Source organism: Cordyceps fumosorosea (assembly GCF_001636725.1).
Source record: "Cordyceps fumosorosea ARSEF 2679 chromosome Unknown scaffold_2, whole genome shotgun sequence".
NCBI lineage: Eukaryota > Fungi > Ascomycota > Sordariomycetes > Hypocreales > Cordycipitaceae > Cordyceps > Cordyceps fumosorosea.
Window position 1 is genome coordinate 1,150,527 of NW_017387302.1, and position 21,292 is coordinate 1,171,818.

General features: G+C 55.3%; 8 protein-coding genes across 8 annotated transcripts; 4 read left to right on the forward strand and 4 right to left on the reverse strand.

Moving 5' to 3' along the window:
- Positions 1 to 482: 482 nt before the first annotated feature.
- ISF_01517 (phosphoserine aminotransferase) lies at positions 483 to 1,830 on the forward strand (the record flags this gene model as incomplete). The annotated part of the gene is made up of 2 exons (XM_018845124.1): positions 483 to 1,402; positions 1,461 to 1,830. 2 exons carry the CDS (start codon positions 483 to 485, stop codon positions 1,828 to 1,830), a joined length of 1,290 nt encoding a protein of 429 aa, XP_018707890.1.
- A 632-nt stretch (positions 1,831 to 2,462) lies between these two features.
- Positions 2,463 to 3,907, forward strand: ISF_01518 (mitochondrial GTPase; the record flags this gene model as incomplete). Its single annotated transcript, XM_018845125.1, has 5 exons — positions 2,463 to 2,476; positions 2,538 to 2,803; positions 2,854 to 3,205; positions 3,249 to 3,836; positions 3,889 to 3,907. 5 exons carry the CDS (start codon positions 2,463 to 2,465, stop codon positions 3,905 to 3,907), a joined length of 1,239 nt encoding a protein of 412 aa, XP_018707891.1.
- A 252-nt stretch (positions 3,908 to 4,159) lies between these two features.
- ISF_01519 (Thioredoxin-like protein) lies at positions 4,160 to 4,549 on the reverse strand (the record flags this gene model as incomplete). The annotated part of the gene is made up of 1 exon (XM_018845126.1): positions 4,160 to 4,549. The coding sequence occupies one exon, from the start codon at positions 4,547 to 4,549 to the stop codon at positions 4,160 to 4,162; it is 390 nt and encodes a 129-aa protein (XP_018707892.1).
- A 2,934-nt stretch (positions 4,550 to 7,483) lies between these two features.
- On the forward strand, positions 7,484 to 9,258 carry ISF_01520 (Beta-lactamase/transpeptidase-like protein; the record flags this gene model as incomplete). The annotated part of the gene is made up of 3 exons (XM_018845127.1): positions 7,484 to 7,702; positions 7,766 to 8,769; positions 8,847 to 9,258. The coding sequence occupies 3 exons, from the start codon at positions 7,484 to 7,486 to the stop codon at positions 9,256 to 9,258; spliced, it is 1,635 nt and encodes a 544-aa protein (XP_018707893.1).
- A 149-nt stretch (positions 9,259 to 9,407) lies between these two features.
- On the reverse strand, positions 9,408 to 10,352 carry ISF_01521 (Esterase, SGNH hydrolase-type, subgroup; the record flags this gene model as incomplete). The annotated part of the gene is made up of 1 exon (XM_018845128.1): positions 9,408 to 10,352. The coding sequence occupies one exon, from the start codon at positions 10,350 to 10,352 to the stop codon at positions 9,408 to 9,410; it is 945 nt and encodes a 314-aa protein (XP_018707894.1).
- Positions 10,353 to 10,898: 546 nt separating this feature from the next.
- On the reverse strand, positions 10,899 to 13,442 carry ISF_01522 (Glycoside hydrolase, family 63; the record flags this gene model as incomplete). The annotated part of the gene is made up of 3 exons (XM_018845129.1): positions 10,899 to 11,141; positions 11,193 to 13,156; positions 13,217 to 13,442. The coding sequence occupies 3 exons, from the start codon at positions 13,440 to 13,442 to the stop codon at positions 10,899 to 10,901; spliced, it is 2,433 nt and encodes an 810-aa protein (XP_018707895.1).
- A 489-nt stretch (positions 13,443 to 13,931) lies between these two features.
- ISF_01523 (alpha-1,3-mannosyltransferase) lies at positions 13,932 to 19,274 on the reverse strand (the record flags this gene model as incomplete). Its single annotated transcript, XM_018845130.1, has 6 exons — positions 13,932 to 14,434; positions 14,487 to 15,811; positions 17,488 to 17,676; positions 17,733 to 17,899; positions 17,972 to 18,082; positions 18,138 to 19,274. 6 exons carry the CDS (start codon positions 19,272 to 19,274, stop codon positions 13,932 to 13,934), a joined length of 3,432 nt encoding a protein of 1,143 aa, XP_018707896.1.
- Positions 19,275 to 20,111: 837 nt separating this feature from the next.
- Positions 20,112 to 20,948, forward strand: ISF_01524 (hypothetical protein; the record flags this gene model as incomplete). The annotated part of the gene is made up of 2 exons (XM_018845131.1): positions 20,112 to 20,493; positions 20,590 to 20,948. 2 exons carry the CDS (start codon positions 20,112 to 20,114, stop codon positions 20,946 to 20,948), a joined length of 741 nt encoding a protein of 246 aa, XP_018707897.1.
- Between the last annotated feature and the right edge of the window lie 344 nt (positions 20,949 to 21,292).

The window sequence follows — 21,292 nt, forward strand, 5'->3', positions numbered from 1 at the left end:
ATCTCTGAATTTGATCAGAAGACCATTCGTCTTTCTCTTTACTCTCCAGCTGCTAAATTCACACTTAATTCTATCTTATGCCTAGTGCCTTGCGCCGATTGTCGGCGCTTGCTATGCCGTCATAACCTTCAAGGTGGGGAGGAGGGGCACAAGTTGCACCAAAGACCCCTCCTTCGTGCTGAAAACGAAAATCTAGACAAACAAGCTTAATACAACTGCCGCATCATCCCATCACTGATTTTCATCTTCAAGCCAATCCCATCCTTCCATTCACAGTTCCCCTTTTGTGTCCCTTTTTGGCCAGCTTCTATCTAGTAATAAACCCTTGACTGGATACGTTACTCTCGCGTTGCAACGCTACATAAAAGCCCCTCGTCGTGACGCCTGAGCTTTTGTATCCTCCTCGTCCTCCCTTTCTCTGCCCCTGCCTGTCAGACATTGTCATTGTACTCTAACCCAACAGCATCGCCACCTCCTCAGCCATGCCTTCCCGAGCAGACATCACCTACTTCGGCGCCGGCCCGGCCTTGCTGCCCAGCGACGTCCTCGAGACGGCCGCGCAGGCGCTGCTCAACTTCCAGGACACCGGCCTGGGCATCGCCGAGCACTCGCACCGCTCCGAGCTGGCCACCAAGATCATCAACGAGGCCAAGGCCGACCTGGCCACCTACCTCGACATCCCCGACGACTACGAGGTCCTCTTCATGCAGGGCGGCGGCTCCGGCGAGTTCTCCGCCGTCGTCTACAACCTCGTCGGCGCCTGGGTCGCCCGCAAGCGCCGCGAGCTCTTCGCCGCCCTGAAGAAGTCGGAGACGGACGAGGCCAACGACCCGGCCCTGGCGCAGGAGCTGCGCTCCGCCGTTGACCGCGACCTGAAGCTCGACTACGTCGTCACCGGCGGCTGGTCGCAAAAGGCGGCCGCCGAGGCCGCCCGTCTCCTCGGATCGGAGCACGTCAACGTCGTCGCGGACGGTCGCGGCGCGGACGGCAAGTTCGGCGCCATCCCGGACGAGGCCACCTGGAAGCTCTCCAAGGACGCGGCGGCGGTCTACTACTGCGACAACGAGACGGTCGACGGCGTCGAGTTCCAGGGCTTCCCCAAGGTGCTGGCGCCCGGCCCGGACGGCGAGGGCCCGATCGTCGTCGCCGACATGTCGTCCAACATCCTCTCGCGCAAGATCCCCGTGCGCAACTTTTCGCTCATCTTCTTTGGCGCGCAAAAGAACCTCGGGTCCACGGGCATCACCGTCGTCATCATCAAGAAGAACTTGCTCCCGCCCAGCCTGTCCCAGCCGTCGGCGACGCTGATGCGCAGCCTGGGCCTCCCCATCCCCCCCATCATCTTCTCCTACGAGACCATCGCCAAGAACAACAGCCTCTACAACACGCTGAGCATTTTCGAGTAAGTTTGCCCCTGGTGTCAAGTGTCCGGCCCGAGCATGCTAACCGCCCCCGTCTAGCGTGTACATTGCCGGCCAGGTCCTGAAGAAGCTTCTCAACACCTACCCCAACCTCGTGGAGGGCCAGGAGCAGGTCTCCGCCAAAAAGGCCGAGCTCGTCTACGGCGCCCTCGACGCGCACCCCGATGTCTACAAGGTCGTCCCGCAAAAGAGCGTGCGCTCGCGCATGAACGTCTGCTTCCGCGTCACCAAGGGCGGCGACGTCGACGAGACGGAGAAGAAGTTCCTCAAAGAGGCGACGGCGCTTGGTCTAACCGGCCTCAAGGGTCACCGTTCCGTCGGCGGCGTGCGTGCTTCTCTGTACAACTCTATTCCTCTGGAGGGCGCCGAAAAGCTTGCCAAGTTCATTAACGACTTTGCCAAGGCATGAGTTGATGCTGGTTGAGGTGGTTTGAGAAGGTTGAGTGCAGGGTGCGGGTCGCTTTCGGAGGATCGGTCAACCCCAAGCTAGCTGCGAATTCAACTCGCTGCCTAGACGGTATAATGTTAAAAATCACCATTAAAAGTATGAATTAGCCTTAAATTATATGAGCAAGAAAATCGCCGCTGCATTGCATATGAGTTACTCTCAGAAACAACTAAGCATTTTTCACGTCGCCAACCCTCGCAGAAGTCGAAAGCTTCGTTCACGGTGGCTCCACCAAAGGCTCAACCCTGACTCTTTCAACACCAGCTCTGCACAGGGCATCGCGCGGCTTGGCTGCGTCGCAAAGAGCGGAAACCGGAATCTTAAAGCGAGGATGACATTAAGATGCCGCGACCAGGCTTACTGATGCGCAGAGTTGCTTGTGCGGCAAGTCGTCCGACTTGCCGTTTGCCTTGTGCCGCTGCATACCACCAGCGCCAAACGCCAGCGTTTTATCGGAGACAGCTATCAACCACGCGGCATTGCCGTGCTGAAGCCGTCAATCCTGGATTTTCGCGCACTACAGATACCATATACGCCCTATCTTCGGCGCAAGGAAAGGCCGGGATAGCCGTGATCCGCATATCAGGGCCGTCATGTCTGGAGGTTGGTCCTGACCCTGTCCGTACCCCATGACCACAAGACTCACCCCATTCTTAGATATATAAAAGCCTGTGCCCTTCCAAGCCACCCCCGAAGCCACGGTACGCCGCTGTCCGCAGGCTTCTCCATCCCGAGTCCTGCGACGCGTCCCCCGTCGTGCTCGACTCCTCCGCGCTGGTCCTCTATTTCCCCGCGCCCGCCACCGTGACCGGCGAGGACGTGCTGGAGCTGCACGTTCACGGCGGCTCCGCCACCGTCAAGGCCGTCCTCGCCGCCATCCCGCGCTGCCGCCGCCCGCCGCCGTCCGGAGGACGCATCCGCTACGCCGAGCCGGGTGAGTTCACGCAGCGCGCGTTCGTCCACGACCGGCTGGACCTGGCGCAGGTCGAGGCCGAGGCGCTGATCGACTTCTCCGAGGACCAGCACCTGGACGAGTCGCCGGCGGACTTGCTGGAGAGTGTGGCGCGGCAGGTGCGGGAGATGCTGCAAGGGATCCGGCTGCACGAGAGGGGAGGCGAGAGGAGCGAGCTGCTGCGGAGCGGGATCCGGATCGCGCTGGTGGGGCCGCCGAACGCGGGCAAGAGCTCGCTGATGAACTTGATAGTTGGGCGGGAGGCGTCGATTGTGTCGGGGGAGGCGGGCACGACGCGGGACGTGGTGGAGGCGAGCCTGGATATCAGGGGGTACCTGTGCTCGTTTGCGGACACGGCGGGCTTCAGGACGAGGGAGGAGGGAGGTGAGATTGGAATGGTGGAGGAGGAGGGCATACGACGGGCCAGAAACAAGGCAAAAGAAGCGGATGTCGTGGTCGTGCTGGCATCTGTCGAGACGAGCGGTGCAGGCGATGCTTATATACGACACGACGAGCAGACGCTACAACTAGCAGCCGAGGCGGACAGCTGTCTCGTGCTGGTCAACAAGCGAGATGCCGTCGACCAAGAGACGCTGCAAGCCCTGCTCTCCGACTTCCAGAAGGAACTACGCGGCAAGCTGCAGGGCATCAACGTCCACGCCGTGTCCTGCAAGGAAGCGCAGGGTGGCACCACCCACACCGTCGCGGTCGGCGGGGACACGCAGGACCCCGGCAGCGTCCACGCTGTCATCGACGCGCTGGGTGCACGCTTCGCCGCCATGACGACGCTCCCGGCCGAGCAGCAGGACCTCCTCGGCGTGACGGAGCGTCAGCGGCAGCTGCTGGCGGACTGCCGCGGCCACCTGGAGGCGTTCCTGGCGGAGGCGGAGGCGGAGGCGGCGGACAGCGTGCTGGCGGCAGAGTTTCTAAGGTACGCGGCGGACTGCCTGGCGCGCATCACGGGACGGGGCGAGGGCGGCGACGTGGAGGAGGTGTTGGGCGTGGTGTTTGAAAAGTGAGTTTATTTTTTCTTCCCTGTGTGGGATCCTTTGCTAACTTGAAGACAGGTTTTGTGTGGGAAAGTAGAGCGGGAACTTTGTAAGATATCGAACAGGTTCGGCCTGTCGGCTCTAGCAGATTATTTGGTTTTTTTTTTCTTGTAGGTTTATGTTCAATATTGTATGGGTATAGACTCTTGTTTGCAAATGCCAAGGTCGTTTCTTTGCTCCCCTCCTCCAAGGTGCCTATGCAGGTAAACCACAGCCAGAGCAACAGTAGACTGCACTTTCCTCCTGATAACAACCGCCATTGTTCTCCTGCGTCCCCCCAATCGCTTTTTCATCTTGCTGCCGCCTCGCTCTCCGTCTTGTACGCCTTCGCCAGACCACCAATCTTGTCCGCCGCCGCCTTGAGCTTCCCCGGGTCCGCGCCCTGGATCGCCGCCTCGCCGTGGACCCGGACCAGGCTGCCCTCCTTGAAGCAGAGGAACGTGGGCATCGCGCTGACGCGGTACTCGGACACGACGGGGCGCAGCGCGGCCTCGTCGACATTGACCTTGGCAAAGGCGAAGCTCCCCGCGGCGGCGTGCTCGGCGGCCAGCTTCTCGAAGACGGGCGCGATGGCCTTGCACGGCGGGCACCAGGTGGCGAAGAAGTCGACCATGACGTACCGGTTGGCGGCGAGGAGCTGCCGGAACTCCTCGGCGGAGGTGACGTTTTGGATGCTCATGGGTGGCGTGTGGGATATTTTTGTCGATTGCGGGGAGGGGGGGGTTGATCTATGCGGTGGCTGTGCAGGCTGTTTTTAGGCGCGGATTTTTCGATAAACCGGCGCGGAAGTGGATGTTGATGTTGGTAAATATAGATGCTTCGCTTGTGCCGAATAAATCTGTAGGCGGGTGATTCGCTCGCGTTTTAAACTTGCTGCTGGGTGGGTGGTGGAATGGGATGGAAGATGGCGACTTCTCCAACAGCTCTGTCAGCATTCGGTGATTCCATAGCCAAATTTGTGATGGGGCGGCCGGCCGGAGGTATAGGGTAGCCTTTTCCAGCTCACAGTTCAAAGCCAGCATTCGTGCGATTTTCCAGGGTTGCTACAAAGAATATATAATTTAATTCTAATCAATTATATTAATTCTAGCTCTTCTGTCATCAACATGTCTGTTTCTACGGCGGATTGATGCACCAAACTTGTGTTTTCATAGGTGCTACTACCACCCACAGCGCATTGATATCTGGTGTGAGCCTAGAGCACCAACAACAGGTCACTGCTCTATCTGATCTATTAGAGTGAACGAATGGAATCAAGCAGGTAAATCAAACAGTTTTAGGCTTTCCCACAGTTCTGTCCGGCTCTATCACCGCAGCCTTCCTCCGGCTACTCTTTGCTGTCACGAAACCTACTACATAGAAGGCATGAAAGGCTTGTTACGGGTTATGGCGTAGGAGACGATGGTACAGGAAAGACAAGACAGAGAGAGTTTGTACTCAAACAGCCAGAAGGCTGGGCTTCAAGTTCCCAATTACAGTGCCGTCCTCATCCTTTCCGCCAGCTGTGTTAACTACGAGGTGGTATCTATCCCAATTCTCAAACGGTAGGGGAACTAGCCGTGCTGCTTAAGGCCAGGGTCTCTGTGGGCGAGGTGAGCGGGCGTGAACGTGCTGAACTGAGAGGTAGGAGGGAACGAAAGCCTTTCCCCCGGTGGAACATTGGACGAGCGAGAGCCGCCAGCGTAAGAGGAATCGGCCAGAAGGTGCTGGCGAAAAACACTGACCTAAATCGTGGCACGACGGGATTTTTCATCTTATGGGCAAACTGACCAAGAATTCAATGGCCAGAGAACTAGACAGCCAAGTGAGTAAATGGCTCAGAAGTCCACTGGCGTGTCCAATATGCCGAGGCGACATCACCCTGGCCTTGGTCATGGGAGGGTCTACATTTCTCGCGCGCAGCATGTCGAGGTCGAATCCGAAAACGAATCAGCCTTGTCAAGCTCATAATACAGAGATAATAAGAGCGTCTGTGTCCCTAGACGATGCACCTTTTGTCTTGTTCTGACAAGGCAGTGATAGTATAGGACACAAGGAGCGGTGACCTGAAAGGAAGTAGGTAGTTCTGACCGTGCCAATGGCTATTCTGTGGAATTATTGGTTTTTTCGGATAGTAAACTTCTGAAAAGTCACTTATTAAAAAGATCTACCGCAGGTAGAAGACACTGGTTAACTGTATTCAGAGGGACCTCAATAGTTGTTTTGCTGTCCGCTTGGATGGCGGCGGCCCAGTTACGTTCCGAGGAAACCCAGCCGCCTGCTAGAGCCCAGGTGCCTGGTATAATCCACTGTCCTAAACGCAGCTTCGGTATGTTCAAACAGAAACGGACTTTGCGACTGCCTAACGCAGGCATTCGAAGATATGCGTCGCGGTAGTGACCGTCGTTGCAGCTGGGTGCTACAGTGGAGCGGTCTTGTTGCTTCAACTTTCTCCCCGGGGGGATCCTGTCTTTGAAAGGCATTGAGCATTGTCTTAAGCATAGGGTGTCTCGAGACTTCAAGTCTGATAGGCTGCTACGCTCGGTGCCAAGCCTGCAGGGATCAAGCGCCCGCCGTTCCCTGCGTCTTGGTAGGGGCTCAGTGTTGCTGTCTTTTCTGCCTCTTTCTCTCCATCCTCTCATTATCGTGAGATTGTGTATAGATCAAGGCGGACAGCTGCTTGCCTTGGAATTGGCGGCCTCACATCCCCCTTCGCGGCAGGTTACTATTTTGATATGTGAGCGGTGAGGTCACTGTTAGCAGGAGAATGTTTTATGGCGTGATACTATGCTTTCGGTGGTAAGCTCGGGAGAAATAAGGAGTAGAGGGAGACAGCAAGGTATACGGAGATAAACTTATCCCTGGCCGTCCGTGGTCGTGATAAGAACCAACGACCATGACGGGACGGCGTTGCTGGAGGAAGGTAACCAGGAAGTACAGCGAGACAGAATGTTTTCTTTTAGTCATAATAATACAAGGTGAGAGATAGTTTCAACATTGATAACGACTCATCAATCTCAAACTCAAACTCTATGCCCTGGTTCATTGTTATAGACTTTTTTGTTTCGCCTCGAGCTTGTCTGCCTTGCTCTCCACGGCTTACACTGTTCCCGTGGTATGGTGTGGTTTGCCCGGCACGTGTTGACCATTTAAAGCGTACCATGACTATAATGCATATTTTTAGGGTTTATACCCGCAATGACCAAATCTATTGAATAATTGGCCTGCCCTGTCTGAACCTCTTTCGACATCATTCGCCGACCGTGGCTTGGCCGGTCTCTCTCCACAGCAAGGCAGGCTCAGCCATCCAAGGGCGAGTCAGTCACTGCCACCCATCAGGCACATGGCAAGCGGAGGAGATTAACGGGATCAAGCATGGTAGTTAACTAGCTACTTTTCTATCAAGGCACAGGAATCATGCGATTCAGCGACTAAAAATAATCCGGTCTATGATGGGGACAAATTGTCGAGTCGTCATGGTTGGTTGGGTTGGGTTGGTCTTGGTTATTGGTCTTATTCTGCGACAATCAACTTGGTAGAGGCAAATTGCAGACAAGTATAAGATGGCCCTCTCGCTTCCGTCAACAGCATTGAATTCATGCTTCTCACGCACCTCACTCATTTACAAAGCGAAATGACCCGGATTCACTCCTTTCTCCTGCTCCTGGCGACTGTCGCCCCATGCCTGGGTGCCTCTGCCTCTACCCAGGCATGCCGACCCAAGCCCGGATCGAACTCCACCGCCGCCGGCTTTCCCGCCGGCTTTGACGGTTTTGTTGAATCGGTCCTGAAAGACCTCCACGTACCCGGTATGTCCGTTGCACTCGTCAACGGAAACCAGACCTTTACAAAGGTGAGACCGAAGAACCCATCGACAGGACCATCTGCCCATTCATTCCATTCCTAACTGTGTCAGGCCTATGGCTATGCGCATCTGTCTGACAAGAAGGCCACCCCCGACACCATCTGGCTCGGCGCTTCCACCACCAAGGCTTTCGTCGGCGCGACTCTGTCCCACTTCATCAACAACAAGACGTACCCGGATAAGCTCACCAAGGGTTGGAAGACGCCCATCTCGGACATCATCCCCGACGACTTCGTCCTCACTGACGAATGGGCCACCAAGCACCTGACCCTCGAAGACGCCATCAGCCACCAGACTGGCCTCCCGCGTCACGACTATGCCTGGCGGTACTCCAACGCCAACGGGACTGAGCGGACGCCCATCCGGGACGTCGTCCGCACGCTGCGCCACCTGGAGCTCGTCGCCGAGCCGCGCGCTGCCGTCCAATACAACAACCTCGTGTACATCACCCTCTCCCACGTCATCGAGACCCTGGCCGGCAAGCCGCTTAAGACCGTCTTTAAGGAGCTCATCTGGGAGCCGCTTGGCATGAACTCGACCTTCCTCGATGTCGACGAGGCTAAGGCCGCCGCCGGCGACCGCATGGCCACCGGCTACGGCTGGCACATTAACAACTCGAGCTTCGTCGAGATCAAGCGCGACACGCTGCAGGCGTCCGGCGCGGCCGGCATCATCACCACCGTCGAGGACCACGCCCGCTGGCTTCATAGCCTAATTGACATGTCCGGGCCGCTGTCCAAGGCCGTGCACAAGGACATCCGCCGCGGCCGCAGCATCTTCAGCGACCAACCCTGGGTCGAGGGCGGCTTAGACGTGAAGCTGTACGCGCTCGGCTGGCAGCGCACCACCTTCTTCGGCGAGGAGCTCTTCTTCCACGGCGGCGAGAGCCTGGCCTTTGGCACAACCATGTGGTGGATTCCCAGCCGCAAGTTCGGCGCCGTGGCCATGGGCAGCGTCTACGAGCACGCCAACGAGGCCAGCGTCGCCGTCATCCGCCGCCTGGCCGCCGAAGCCCTGGACGTCCCTCCGGAGAAGCGAATCAACGACTTGGCAGAGTACGTACACACAACAGACAAGTAAACCATGCAACGCACCAATGGATTTCAAGCTAACCCTTACTTTTTTTTTCTAGGTCCATTAAGAAGATGGACCAGCTAGACCACAATCTGGACACCGCCGCGACCGACATCTACCCCAAGTTCGACAAGGACAACCGCGCGCCCCCTCCGGCTGCCCTGAGCGCCCTCGCCGGCACCTACGAGGACCCGGGCTACGGTCCCCTCGTCTTCAAGCCTACCAGCAACTCCTCCAACTTCGAGCTGCTGGCCGAGCGCCCGGACATGCTCTACCAGTACAACGTCCGCCTCGAGCACGTGTCCGGCAACGACTGGATGGCCTGGTTCGAGTCGCGCATCGCCTCTCGCCTTCCCACGGAGGTCTTTGAGGCGCACTTCACCTTTGCCGGCAACGCTTCCAAGGCTCTCACTATCAACTTCTTTGCGGAGCCGAAGCGTTATAACGTCACTTTTAACAAGGTCGCGTGAAACGAGGGCCGCATAAAAGACCGGCCCCCCTCTGCATATAAGCAAGCATGTTGATAGAAGAGCACAGAAGAGCACAAAAGTAGACAGAGTGAGATTCCACAATCTCTTTTTTTTAGACTTTACATAGCGCGTCAAGGAAATACACATCATCATTCAGCACACACCAAGACCCCATCGATGATGGGTCCCAGCAGCCCGGCCATTTTCCTGCCTCCTTGCACGCTCGGCTCGACCCTCTCCTCGTAGTCTACGGCATTCTTCCCATCCAGGGCCTCAAACAGCGGACACGTATCAACTCGCACCCCCGCAACCTTGATCCTCCTCGTCGCTTGCTCGTACATCTGCTGGATGCCGGCCTGCAGCCTGCCGGGCCGACCATTGTACCCCAGCGCCGCCAGCGCCTTGTCCGCCCAGCTGATGCCGCTCCCGGGTAGTGCCTCGAGCGGGTAGTAAACCATGCACACAATCACGGCGCGGGGTTTCGTCTTGGCGACCATCTTTTCAATGTACGCCTCCGTGCGCGTCTTGAAGAGCCGGACAAAGTAGCGGAGGGCCCAGGCGCGCCCGCTGCGGATCGAGGACAGCGGCGTGAGCCAGGCGAGCCACAGCATGTGGAGGACGGTCCACGGCGTCGGCCGCATCGCGATGTCGTTGCCGCCGACCGAGACCACCAGCACGTCCTCGGGGGTGATGCGGTCGCGGATGAACTCGTCGTGCGGGAGGAGGGCGGCGCCGTCGCGCTCGCGCAGCAGCGACGCCTCGACGGCGAGGTTCAGCGCCGTCGCGCGCGAGCCCAGCCGGCGGTTCAGCCAAAAGGCCACGTCCGCCTTGGGACGCGGCGTCTGCAGCGCGAGGTGGTATATCTCGGGCACGGCGTCGTCGTCGTGATCGGCCGGCGCGGCGCTGTTGCGACGGGAGCTGGTCGGAGGGGTGGGAAGCCAGTACTTATTGTCGAGGGAGGAGTCCCCGGCTAGGTACACGATCGGCGCGCCGGGGCGATGCGCGGTGACGATGTTGAAGAAGGTGGTTAGGTCCGCGATGTCATGGCCTTTGTACTCAAAGTAGAACCGCGACGTGTTGATTTTCGTCGTCATTTTTAAAGTGTTATGCTAAATCCTTCACATTGTAAGGGTCTTGGTCAGGATACCTTGCATGCATAGCGAGCCACGACTTCCAGCCTGGCGTAGGCAGCAACATTTTGAGCAACGCCGGATACAGAAACAAAACTCCATGTTTTCCACAGAGTAAAAAGGAAGAAATCCTTAGGATGTACGCCAAACTTCTTTATTAGGGAGCAAAAAAAGCAAAAAAAGATCATCCTGAGGATGCTGGCGGTTGCTCTCCCGCCGGGAATTGAACCCGGGTCTCAAGCGTGACAAGCTTGCAATACTGACCACTATACTACGGAAGATTGAACAGTTGTATTCAACTGTCGTAGTGTGGATTAGAACAATGACGGGAATATTCAGTATATGAGCTTTTCATGCACCCCACGTTCTGTCAATGCACCTGTCGCAATTGTCTGTCAAGCAAGTTTACTGGGTAAACGCTCGAATCTCATTCAATGCAAACTCTTATTGTACATTCCTCGCCCACTTTATGCTACATATACTTTTCAATGCTCTTAGCCCGCTCCACTCTTACAGCTCATCGTGAAACCTTTTGCCCTCCAAGTCCTCCATCGCCATAATCTTGACCACCAGACTCGTCCACCCCGTAAAATGCTGCGTCCGCTGTCCTGCGCCCGTCTCCGGGTTGTACTGCTCCCACGCGAATCCCGTCTCCTTCCAGCTGTTATACACGGTATTGACAAGGTTCTTGCGCAGGCGAATGTACAGGTCGCGCGCCTTTTGGCGATGTGGGCCGCTCTGCGTTGCAAAATACTACACTTGTCAGCCTGATAGTTCATGCGTTATCCGTTAGTGGGTACCTACGTGAAGCTGTTTCACAGCCAGGTAGTTCATGGGCATCCAAATGGGGCTGCGCCAGTAGTTTTCCTCCGTTCCGTAGAACTCGGACTGCTTGCTTAGACTGCGGATGCCGTACGGGCTGAAGAGGTGCTCCTCATCGCCGAGAAGGTCCAGAATCTTGCCCAGTTTCGGGTCCTTGGGCTTCATTAGGCCAACGAGGAAGGGCATGATGGAAATATAGCCCTTGTGGCAGACAAGCGTGTGCTCCTCGAAGTCGTCGAGGGAAGCATCGCAGTAGCAACCCTCCTTTTCAGACCAGTGCAAATCTTTCAGGTTGTGCTCAATGGCCTCGAGGTTCTTCTCCATATCAGCAACATCCTCGGCAATGCCAAGAGCATCGGCAATGTTGATCAGAGACTTAGTCATCAGACCAACCCAGGCAAGCAAGTCGACGTGCAGCTCACCGGGCGAAGGCGGGCTAGGCCGAGGGTAGTCATCAAGACCACTCGTCAAGCAGTGTGTCTCGGTGCGGCCGCGCCAGCGATAGGCCTCGCGGCTAGAGAACGCTTCGCGATCGTACGTCTTGACATCGCCGCGCTGGGTGCGTCGAAACCACTGGTACTGGCGCTGCAGCAGGGGATAAATGTTGCGCAGATAAGCCTCGCCGAGCTCGGTGTTTTTGAGGTGCGCGTCGTGCAGACTGTCTTCCTTGCTTAGGGTCTCCTTGTTAACCTCGCCTGAGCCGTTGAACTTGCGAAGCTGCTCCATAAAGTCCTCAATGACGAGGAAGAGCGTGGGCGGGTTCGCGTAATGAGGGTACTGGATCTGAAACTCGGCTGGGACTTTGCTACGAGCTTCGTATCCGAGAATCTGCTCACGCGGAATCCAGCCATTCTCGTCCATGGTGTTGTACCAGCTTTTGACAACGTCCAGAGCGAGATCCATATCCCAATCCGCGATGGGCATGAGATGAAACCCTTCGTCCCAGAGGAATCCACGCGGGAAGAATGGACGCGAGGGAACACTGGTGAAGAGTTCGTATGGACCCTCGAGAGCTGCTTGTTGGCGGGCTCTGGCCTCAGCAGCACCCTCCCAAAAACGCTCGTCGTCCTCTTCGTATTCTTCCGCGTACGAACGATCAATGATCTGCTGACCGTGGAAGTATCCAACACCACCAAGGAGGTTGGAAAACATGCTCTTGCCGAATTGCAGGTACTTGCTGCCATCGAAGGGGGCTTTGAAGTCAAAGATTTTCGAGAATCGCTGGCCAAACAGCTCCGATGTCTGCTTGATTTCTCGTGTAACATCCGATGAGCTTAATTGCTTACCAGCGGAGGCAGAAGAAAAGATGACGTCGAATTCGAATTCGCCTTGGAAATTCTTTTGCACAACGTGCGCATTACCAGCACCAGGGTTGTTGGCTATGCGGTAAACCTGCCACGGGAATGGCGCATTGTCCTCCTCATAATCGTGCTGTACCTCCATTGCAGCAGCCTGGAGTAGCTTAAATACAGCCGCCTTACTCTGCCAAAGCTCATATTCGGAGAGCTGCAGGCTGTGCACCAGAGTAGTGTCTGTCTTGCGTCTCTTGGCTAGGTCATGATCCGTCGTGGGGTGCTTGCCCTTGCCCTTGGTGATAACCACAGTATAATCACCCAGCGACTTGGAGCTTCCCTTGAGGGAAACGTCACCTGTGTATCCAAACTCGGCGCTCTCCGTCTCGACGGCGAGTTCGTCTTCGCCGTCCTGAGCGATATAGTAGTAGAGCATAGTGTTGATATCCTTGGGTGCACCCTCCCGAGGCACGCCCTTGATGCGCGCAGCCCAGCTGCCTCCATGATCGCCGCCGGGAACCTTTACAAACGATGTCGTGATGTCGATTGAGTTACCCTTGTCGTGGATCGTTTGAATGCCGCCGCGGCGGGCGTCGAACTCGTCCCAGCCGTAGCCGTGGGCATGTTCACCTTGCTCGCAGGTGTATCGGAAGCCTATTTTATGACCGATCAGTATAATTGCTCTGCCAGTATCAGGTATATACTTTGCCGTACCTTCCTGTACCTCGCCGTAGTTGTCGACCTTGGACCACATCAAGCCTGTCCACAGACCCTCGGGTGTTCTCGGCCGAACACCAAAGTACAGATTGGGCTTGTATGGTCCCCAGAAAAGGCTCTGGTTGTTCTGACGTCCAATCTCCGCCGTGAGAATCGACTCGCCTTCAGCGACTGCCGTTCCAACGGCCACCGCCGCCGCGATCCAATGCGAGAGTCGCGCCATCCTTATTGTAAGCGAGGCCGCAAGAAAGTCGTGGCTTTGCAATCAATTCGGATCAAAATTGAATATCCGACAATTTATTTGCGAATTCCAAGAGTCGTCATTGGCAATTCCGACCGAGCGTTTGTCGTTGGGGACACGGTGTAACTGGGAAACACGAACGCTCTAACGTTAGCGCAATTCACTATGGAGTTATCAGTGTCGCAGATCAGTCTCAGCAATGCAGAGCTGCGAAAAAGAACCGACAACCAGCCAGTATCACCGCAAGAGAAGCTTTTCAGCACTTGTGGTTAATAAATACTATTTAAAGAAATATATACAATCTAAATATTCCAGAAGTTGCTGGTATCATACCGTGACTTTAGACCCCCCCTGAGACGGCAACTTACCCCTGGTGCCTGCCTAGCCACAACCGCCACATTGCACTGCGTCATGGTGAGGTGGCTTTGCTCTCCAGTGTTCTCCCAATGTTCATCAACAGCCTCTTCGACATCATCTCGCTTGCCCCAACACGTATTTCCTGGCATGAGCAATCATTTTTTGAAGCTTCATACCCTCATTTTCGCTCAACGAATGCTTCAGGCCTGCATCGCCTGTCAGGCAGGCCTTATTACCGCCTAGCATTGTCCACGTCGACGTCAACACTGTGTCAGGCTCGACGACGAACTCTCGAAACTTCCCAAACTCCCATTCCTTCTTATCGAGAAACTTGTTTTGCACAAGACCGCCATTAAACCATAGCGGACTTCCATCGACGCCTAGATGTAGCAGCTGTGGCGCGCACACTGTGTACGCAGCCGGTGCTCTGTTGTTGGTCTCAGCCGTTGGTCCGGATGACCTTTTGAGTTCGTCGGCGTCAGGCTTGTCTTTGTCGGAAGCCTTCCTCGCCTCTTCACCGTCTTCTGCTACGCCCATGACGGCGACGCGGCCACGATGGAACGCGTAATCCGTGTCGCCCACAAGCTCCCAGCCAATCCAAAAGGTTTCCTTGTCACCTAACGGGACAGTTAGCTTTGGTACGCTCCTACGGCGAGGCTGCCGACTTACCATAAACCATATCGTAAACGCCAACCAAGTCCTTCTCCTTGTTTCCATCTCTCTCAGGGCCGTTCATGCGGCAGACGATGAGCATGGCGATGAAATGGCGCCACTTGTCTACAACCACAACTCCCGATTCTTGCATATGTCCGCTCTCCCCTTTCCAATACCGGCTCGCAATAACCGCCGGCGAGATGGGCTTGGGTAACACCTTTTTGAGCCAGTCCTGCTTCCACTCCTTCCAAAGTGTCCGGTCCCTGAAGAACAGCGCGCCTGTTCGCTGATAGTCTTCGTCCTCGAATAAAGTCTCGGGGTCGTGGAAGAAGAGGCTATCGGCATCGACGAAGATGACCTCGCGAAAGCTGGAAAACAAGATTGCAAAAGGCTTCACCGCCCAGCCAGCCAACTTCCAGCCTTTGTCATCGACCATTGGGGCAATCTCGCGGGTAACAACACCATCGAGACCGGCGAGTTCTTCCTGCACGTCGACGCCAAGATCATCGTTGTCCAAGTACATGACCTCGATAGGCAGGTTGCACCCAACATCTCGCAAGCTATGAACAAGCGTTTTCAAGTGTGGCGCCTGGGTGTTGCCCGCGGTGACGACGATACCCCGGCCGCCCTGCTTCAAGTTCAAGTGCAGTGTCATGTGGTCGGCAAAATATGGCGCGGTCCACCCGGCAATCAACTTCTCAAACTTGTACATGAAAGTTTTGTACTTTTCGTACGTGCGTATCGTCTGCTCAACTTCAGCAGCGGGCATCTTGTCCACTCCCGTGGAAAAGTATCGACGCATATACGGAACCATGTCGGCTCTGATGAATGTCGACTTGGCGGTGTCTTCAACCAAATGTAGCTGCTCCCAGGCCTGGAAAAACTGGCTGTATTCGCGAGCGCGAAGTCCAATCTCGCGTAGCTTCTCCTCGCCTGTTCCTTGGATGTCGTGCAGAAGATCGCGAGCCTCTGTTTCGCTGGGAAGTAGACTATCCACGCGGCGAAGGGCGTGTTCAAAGTCGGTGTTTCGTATTTTTTCCGTTTGTTGTTGACTGTGAGGCGGCTCCTGCAAACCGACTGACGCGATCTCGTGATCAGCATGCCCTCCTGGAGTCGGAGTCACGGGCTCCTCCACACTGGGCGTGAACCTAGAAAAGTCGGAAGCATCCGTTATTTGATTCGCGTTGTCGATATAGAAGAATATCAGACATCCTGCGAACAAGCTGATCAACAGCAGCTTGACGCAACGAACAGCTCGTCGTTGCCGCCCAAGCTTGCCAAACTCGCGGCTAGGCGACAAGCGCCGGAAACTGCGTAATATCGGCGTCATGAAAGGTGAGCTAAAATGTATTTGTCAAAGGGTGTGATAATAATGGGAGCAGAATAAAAAGCCCGTACAAAAGTTTGAAGTCCGTCACGACATGGCGTTGTGTTGAAGCAGTCAATTTTCAAAGTGTCTGTAGGTCTGGATCGACAAGAGAGTTCAATCTGCACCCCACAAAGCTGTCACAAAAATAAGAAAACACCGACATGAGAAGAGCCAATCCTTGCAATTCTTGATTCCGTGTGTCCTCGCGGCGATTTGCGGATCCATCCCTGCCTCGACGCTCGTATTCGAGGCTGCTCTTTAGAGTTCAGGTCCACGGACAACTCGGCCGCCCTGGCCGCCATGATAGAATCAAAGCCACAGCCTCTTCTGTTTCTACTGTTCTATTCGGTACCCTCCATCTCAACTAGCAGTACTTTACACGAATCCAGGTCACTAAAGCTGCAGGGCTTCGAGTTCCCAACTCGTCAGAACTAAACAAGTCGTTCAGCCACCTCACCACGGTGGGGCTGAAGACGTACCAGGACGCGCGTTGCCATTTTTATTGTCTATCAGCATGGTTTGAGGTTGATCCAGAGCAAGGTATATTCGTATTATCCGTACGAATGGGAACCTGCCCAATTCCCTGGGGATTTGTTCAGTGGATGAAAGTTTGCGGACCTGCAGCGGAGCCCAAAGCGCGCGAGCCGAGTTTATAGATTGCCATATGAAGCAAGTCAAATTGGGGAACGAGCACATCAAAGCGCAGCTGCGCAATCTTTCCTACTCGAGCATAAACCAACGCATCTTTTGCGCTAAAAGCAACAAAAAAACCCCCCTTCAACTGCCCTTGGCGGGAAGGGCCATGATGCTAACGGCCAACTAAGGCGCTCGGCCGACAGGTATCAGGTACGGCAACTAGCGAGCGGGATGATTTTCGTCGGAGTATTACTCAAGGACATTTATCACGCATTTATTGGGCATTTATTAGGAGCCCATGTGTGCGTGTCCGCTCTCAGCTCTAACCCCTGCGAGGCTTTTGGCTTGTTCGGTCTGAAACAACTCGTCCGCAAGTCAGTCCAAAGAGGCATCAAGCAGAATATGTTAGCCGAGTGGAGTTTTGCTATGATTAGTTCCACGGGCGCCCGGTTTTATGAAAATCGTGTGGTCCATCGGGCTATCCCGTGTCCGAGCGAGGATAAATAGCCATGGCCTTCTTACACGCAGCACGTGCTATCGTTCGAGATAGGAAAAATTGGAAAGTGAGTCCCAGGAAAGATTGCATGATGTGAACTGCTCCTAGGGGATTTGCGCGCTTTAGCTACACATCAGGGGCGAATAAAGACGGCCGTAATGCGCCGGCGAACTGGAGGGGGGTCTTCTTCACAAGCTTGAATTTAGGTTTCTTCCCCGGCTGTTAACCGAAACACCCATGTTCATTTCCCAGAATTTATCCCAACATGCCAGCAGTCATATTTTTGACAAGTTTCTTCGGACCCAATTCTCCAGGGGTCGGGCTATCGCGTTTTAGGAAGGGGATGGGGGTCAGTCAGACGAGGATATTTTCGTATTCATCCTTGTTCAGAATACGAATTTATGGTTGTAGCGTCGCGAATCTTTGTATCAGAATCATCGTATGGTGGTAGGTTTGGCAAATAACGCGCATCAACATCGATCATCACTCTCGCTCAGCAACCCATTCCAGTTTACCTTTCGAGTCTGTTTTTAATCCGGACTTTGACCTCTCCGCGTATGCTTCCCATACCCTTGCGCTTCTTGGGATAGCCCACGAGACGAACATGATGGATTGCCACGTCTTCCTTTGTGGTTTCGTGCAAGTCCATCTCAAAAGACGTGACAAGCCGGGCGATTGTGAGGTATAACTCGGTGAAGGCAAGCCTGTGCAATAAACGCGGTCAATCAATGATGTTGAAGAGTCTCCCGCAAGCACGTACTGGATTCCGATACACTGTCTGCTGCCTTTGGAGAAATTGGCAAGGTACCGGTTCAGTGGAATTCCGTCCCTGGCCGCCCGAGTCCAGCGATCGGGGTCAAACGAGAGGGGATCAGGAAACACAGATTCATCGGTGTGCACGAAGTAAGTAGACTGGCTCACGGGGGTCTTGACACAGCAGTAGTAAGTACATCAGTCAGCGCATAACACCAAAATTTCGATGCAATCAGTGCCACTTACTCCTGGGGGAATGGTGTAGACTCCATACTGAAGAGATTCGTGAGTCGCCACTCGCGGTGACCTATTGATGGGCCCAAACGAGAGGCGGCAGCTTTCGTAGACGACACCAGTCTACTTCCACGTCAGCTTTCACGGCAGAGCTCCAGTCCGGGGCAGATGGTCATACCAGGTACGGCAAGGGCTCAAGTTGGGCAAAGGGGTACTCCCTGTTCGGCGGAGATGGCAAGGATCGGAGCTCCTCATGAAGTTTGAGCAGGTGCCGCTTGTCGCTCAGGAGATGGAACATGCCCACACTTAACGCTCGCGCTGTAGTCTCGGTCCCTGCGATCGTCAACGACGCGCCCTCGTCCATCAGCCTGTCGATCTGCCGCTCCGCGGCAGGGATTTCCGAGTCACCAGCGGCGGACACGATGATGCAATCAGAGTCTCGCCCTTCCTGTGTCTTGAGAGTCTGCAAAATGTTCTGCTTGATTCCTTCTTGCAGCGCCAGCAGCTCAGCCACCGCCGGCGAGATCCTGCGGACAATCGCGGTCGGCATCTTCTTGAAAAGTTTAACCACGCCGGGGAAGAAGCGAGTGAAATGGTACATCAAATCGATGCCAAGGAAACCCTCGGCAATGGGCGTCCTGAAGTCTGGTATGTCCAAGTACTGGAGGGTCTCGCCGTACAGTCGCTCCGTGATGATATCCGCGGTCAGAGCAGCAAAGGCCGGGTCCAGGGCCATGACCGCGTCGTTTTCCATGAATGACGCGGCGCGTTGGCAGAGCTTGTCAATGTGCGAATAGATGGCATGCTCCATGCACGCGATGGCGCGCTTGGAGAAGTACGGCTTCAGGTATCCTCGCCGGGCATGATGGAGGTCATGATCGATGGTGGCCGCCGCCGCCGTCCGCAAGGCGAGGGCACCAACGGCTGCGGGGTCCTTGTCGACTCTGCGTGCACTTCCCGTGTAGATGGTGCTGTAGTATTCCGAGTCTTTGATGTGGATCTCGCGAGGATTCACCCGTATGATGGGTCCTGGACGCGTGAGAATGGGTTCGCCGGAGCAGTAATGGAGGGACAACTTGCCATATTTCGCATGCATACGCTTGATTTCCCATATATAGGTGCCGTCACAAACGACATCAAACCAGAATTCATACAGACTTGTCATTGCAGCCAGTCGTGAGCCTGGAATCCTGGCAAGCGGGTGGAGCGTGACATTGTAGATACAGGTGCTGATGAATTTGATCAAGGCCAGGAGAGCGGCAAACGAGAGGTAGCGGAAGACTTGCGCCCACGTAAGCTCAAATAATTCTCGCATAATATGACAAGATACTCTCAGAGATGGAAATCCAAACAAAGTAGTAGTTTTTATGAATAGAGGCTCGCGACCTATTCGAATTTCGTTCCGTCTCCCGCTCGCGAAAGATGAAATACCAAGTATCCCAATGAAGCGGGGGTGCAGCACCGGCAGAGGGGTCGGGTAGGTTCTTCTACGTACATGCAGGTCGCAGAACTTGCTCACGAGGCTGAATTTTTTTTCAAGTCACAAATTTGCTGTTTCTCCGATGCGGTCGAATCTTCAATCAGAGACTCATCGGGGCCATTTGACGGGGCAGAGAAGACTTCCGCACGAGAAACAAGACGCGACACCTCTAATCTTGTTATGGGCGTAGATTTTGCTTGATTGCATGAGACAAGTTTTTTAAATTCGGTATTACCGACTAAAATGTCTTGAAAGTCCCAGAAAATATCAGATGCTTCGGGCTGAAATGTTCCATGGTCGCTAGTGAAGGGCTTCGGGGCAGCCCGCTACCGAAGCAATTCTACACCGGTCATTAGCACAACGAAAACGGCTTAAACATTTTCATTGCGTCATCCATACACTGAAATGCTTAATGAATAATACCGTAATCTTGGCCATCCTATTTTGCATTATCGCCTTCTTCTGAAGTGTGATATTGAATGGTCTGTTTAGTTGGACTTACACCAGCCTTCGGGTAGTGGGGGCCGAAAAAGCTGATCGCACCCAACAGCTTCAGATCGGGCCCATCCAAGTCTCCAGACCATCATCATCTGCCCAGCCTCTCCCTCTCAAAATCGCACCCGTCCCAAACCCGCAACAGCGATATCGGGAATCAGATCAAACCTCACCACCATGTCCGATCAGCGACGAGACCGTCGACCCAATACCCGTCGCGACTGGGACGCCCCCGACCGGCGCGACGACGGACCTCGTGGTGGTGGCGGCGGCGGCGGCCGACGCAGCAACTACCGTTCGAGGTCGCGAGACCGCGGCGGGCGCGCCGACGACCGCTCCCGCTCCCCCGATCGTCGCAACAACTACCGCGAGCACGGAGAACGCGATGCCGACGGTCGTGGTGGTCGTGGCCGAGGAGGACGAGGCGGACGTGGAGGAGGAGGCGGTCGTGGAGGAGGAGGCGGCGACGGCAGACGAGACGGCGACTACAGATCACGGCGTAACGACGACTACCGCCGCCGAGACTACGACAATGACGACGACGGCTACAATCGTAGAGGTACCGTTCCTTTCTCTCCTCTCCCCCCCCTTTCCCCAGCTCCCTCTCTCCCTCCGTAATCATCAGTCTCAAACAAACTGCTAACCCTTTCAGCAGGAGGAGGCCGCGACCGCCGGCGACGCTCCCCCTCACGCAGCCGCAGCCCGCCTCGAGGTCCCCGCGGCCGCCCCGACGAAAACGACGACGGCGACCGCATGGACCGGGACCCCACGCCCCCTCCCGCCAAGAGCAAGAAGACGGTGCCGGTGACGGCCGGCGAGGACGGCGAAGACGACGACGACGAGATGGCCGCCATGCAGGCCATGATGGGCTTCGGCGGCTTCGGCACCACAAAGGACAAGCGCGTCGCCGGCAACAACGTCGGCGCCGTGCGCAAGGAGAAGAAGACCGAGTACAGGCAGTACATGAACCGACTCGGCGGCTTCAACCGGGCGCTGAGTCCGACCCGCGATTGAACCCATCATGCGTCCGGACTTTGTCTCTTCGTTTTCTTTTGTTGTACATTTAGCGATATTGTTCTTATGGCGTTACTCGAGAGCTCAACGGCAGGTCATTTTTCAATGATAACAGGCAACTTCTTCATTTTAGCTACTGCAATGTATCAAAGCAGAGAAGCAAAATGTATAACAGTCGAAAAGTGCAACCCAGGACACGACCCAACCGTCCAGTTCTCTCTATCAGCAAATGCAAAATACAAAACCCTTCTAACCACCACATCAAGGGAAATGTGTACCAAGTCCAGCACTCTTTCTCAGCCGTTTCCCCAGATGCCAACGAGTAAAGCAAAGACCCGAGGTCA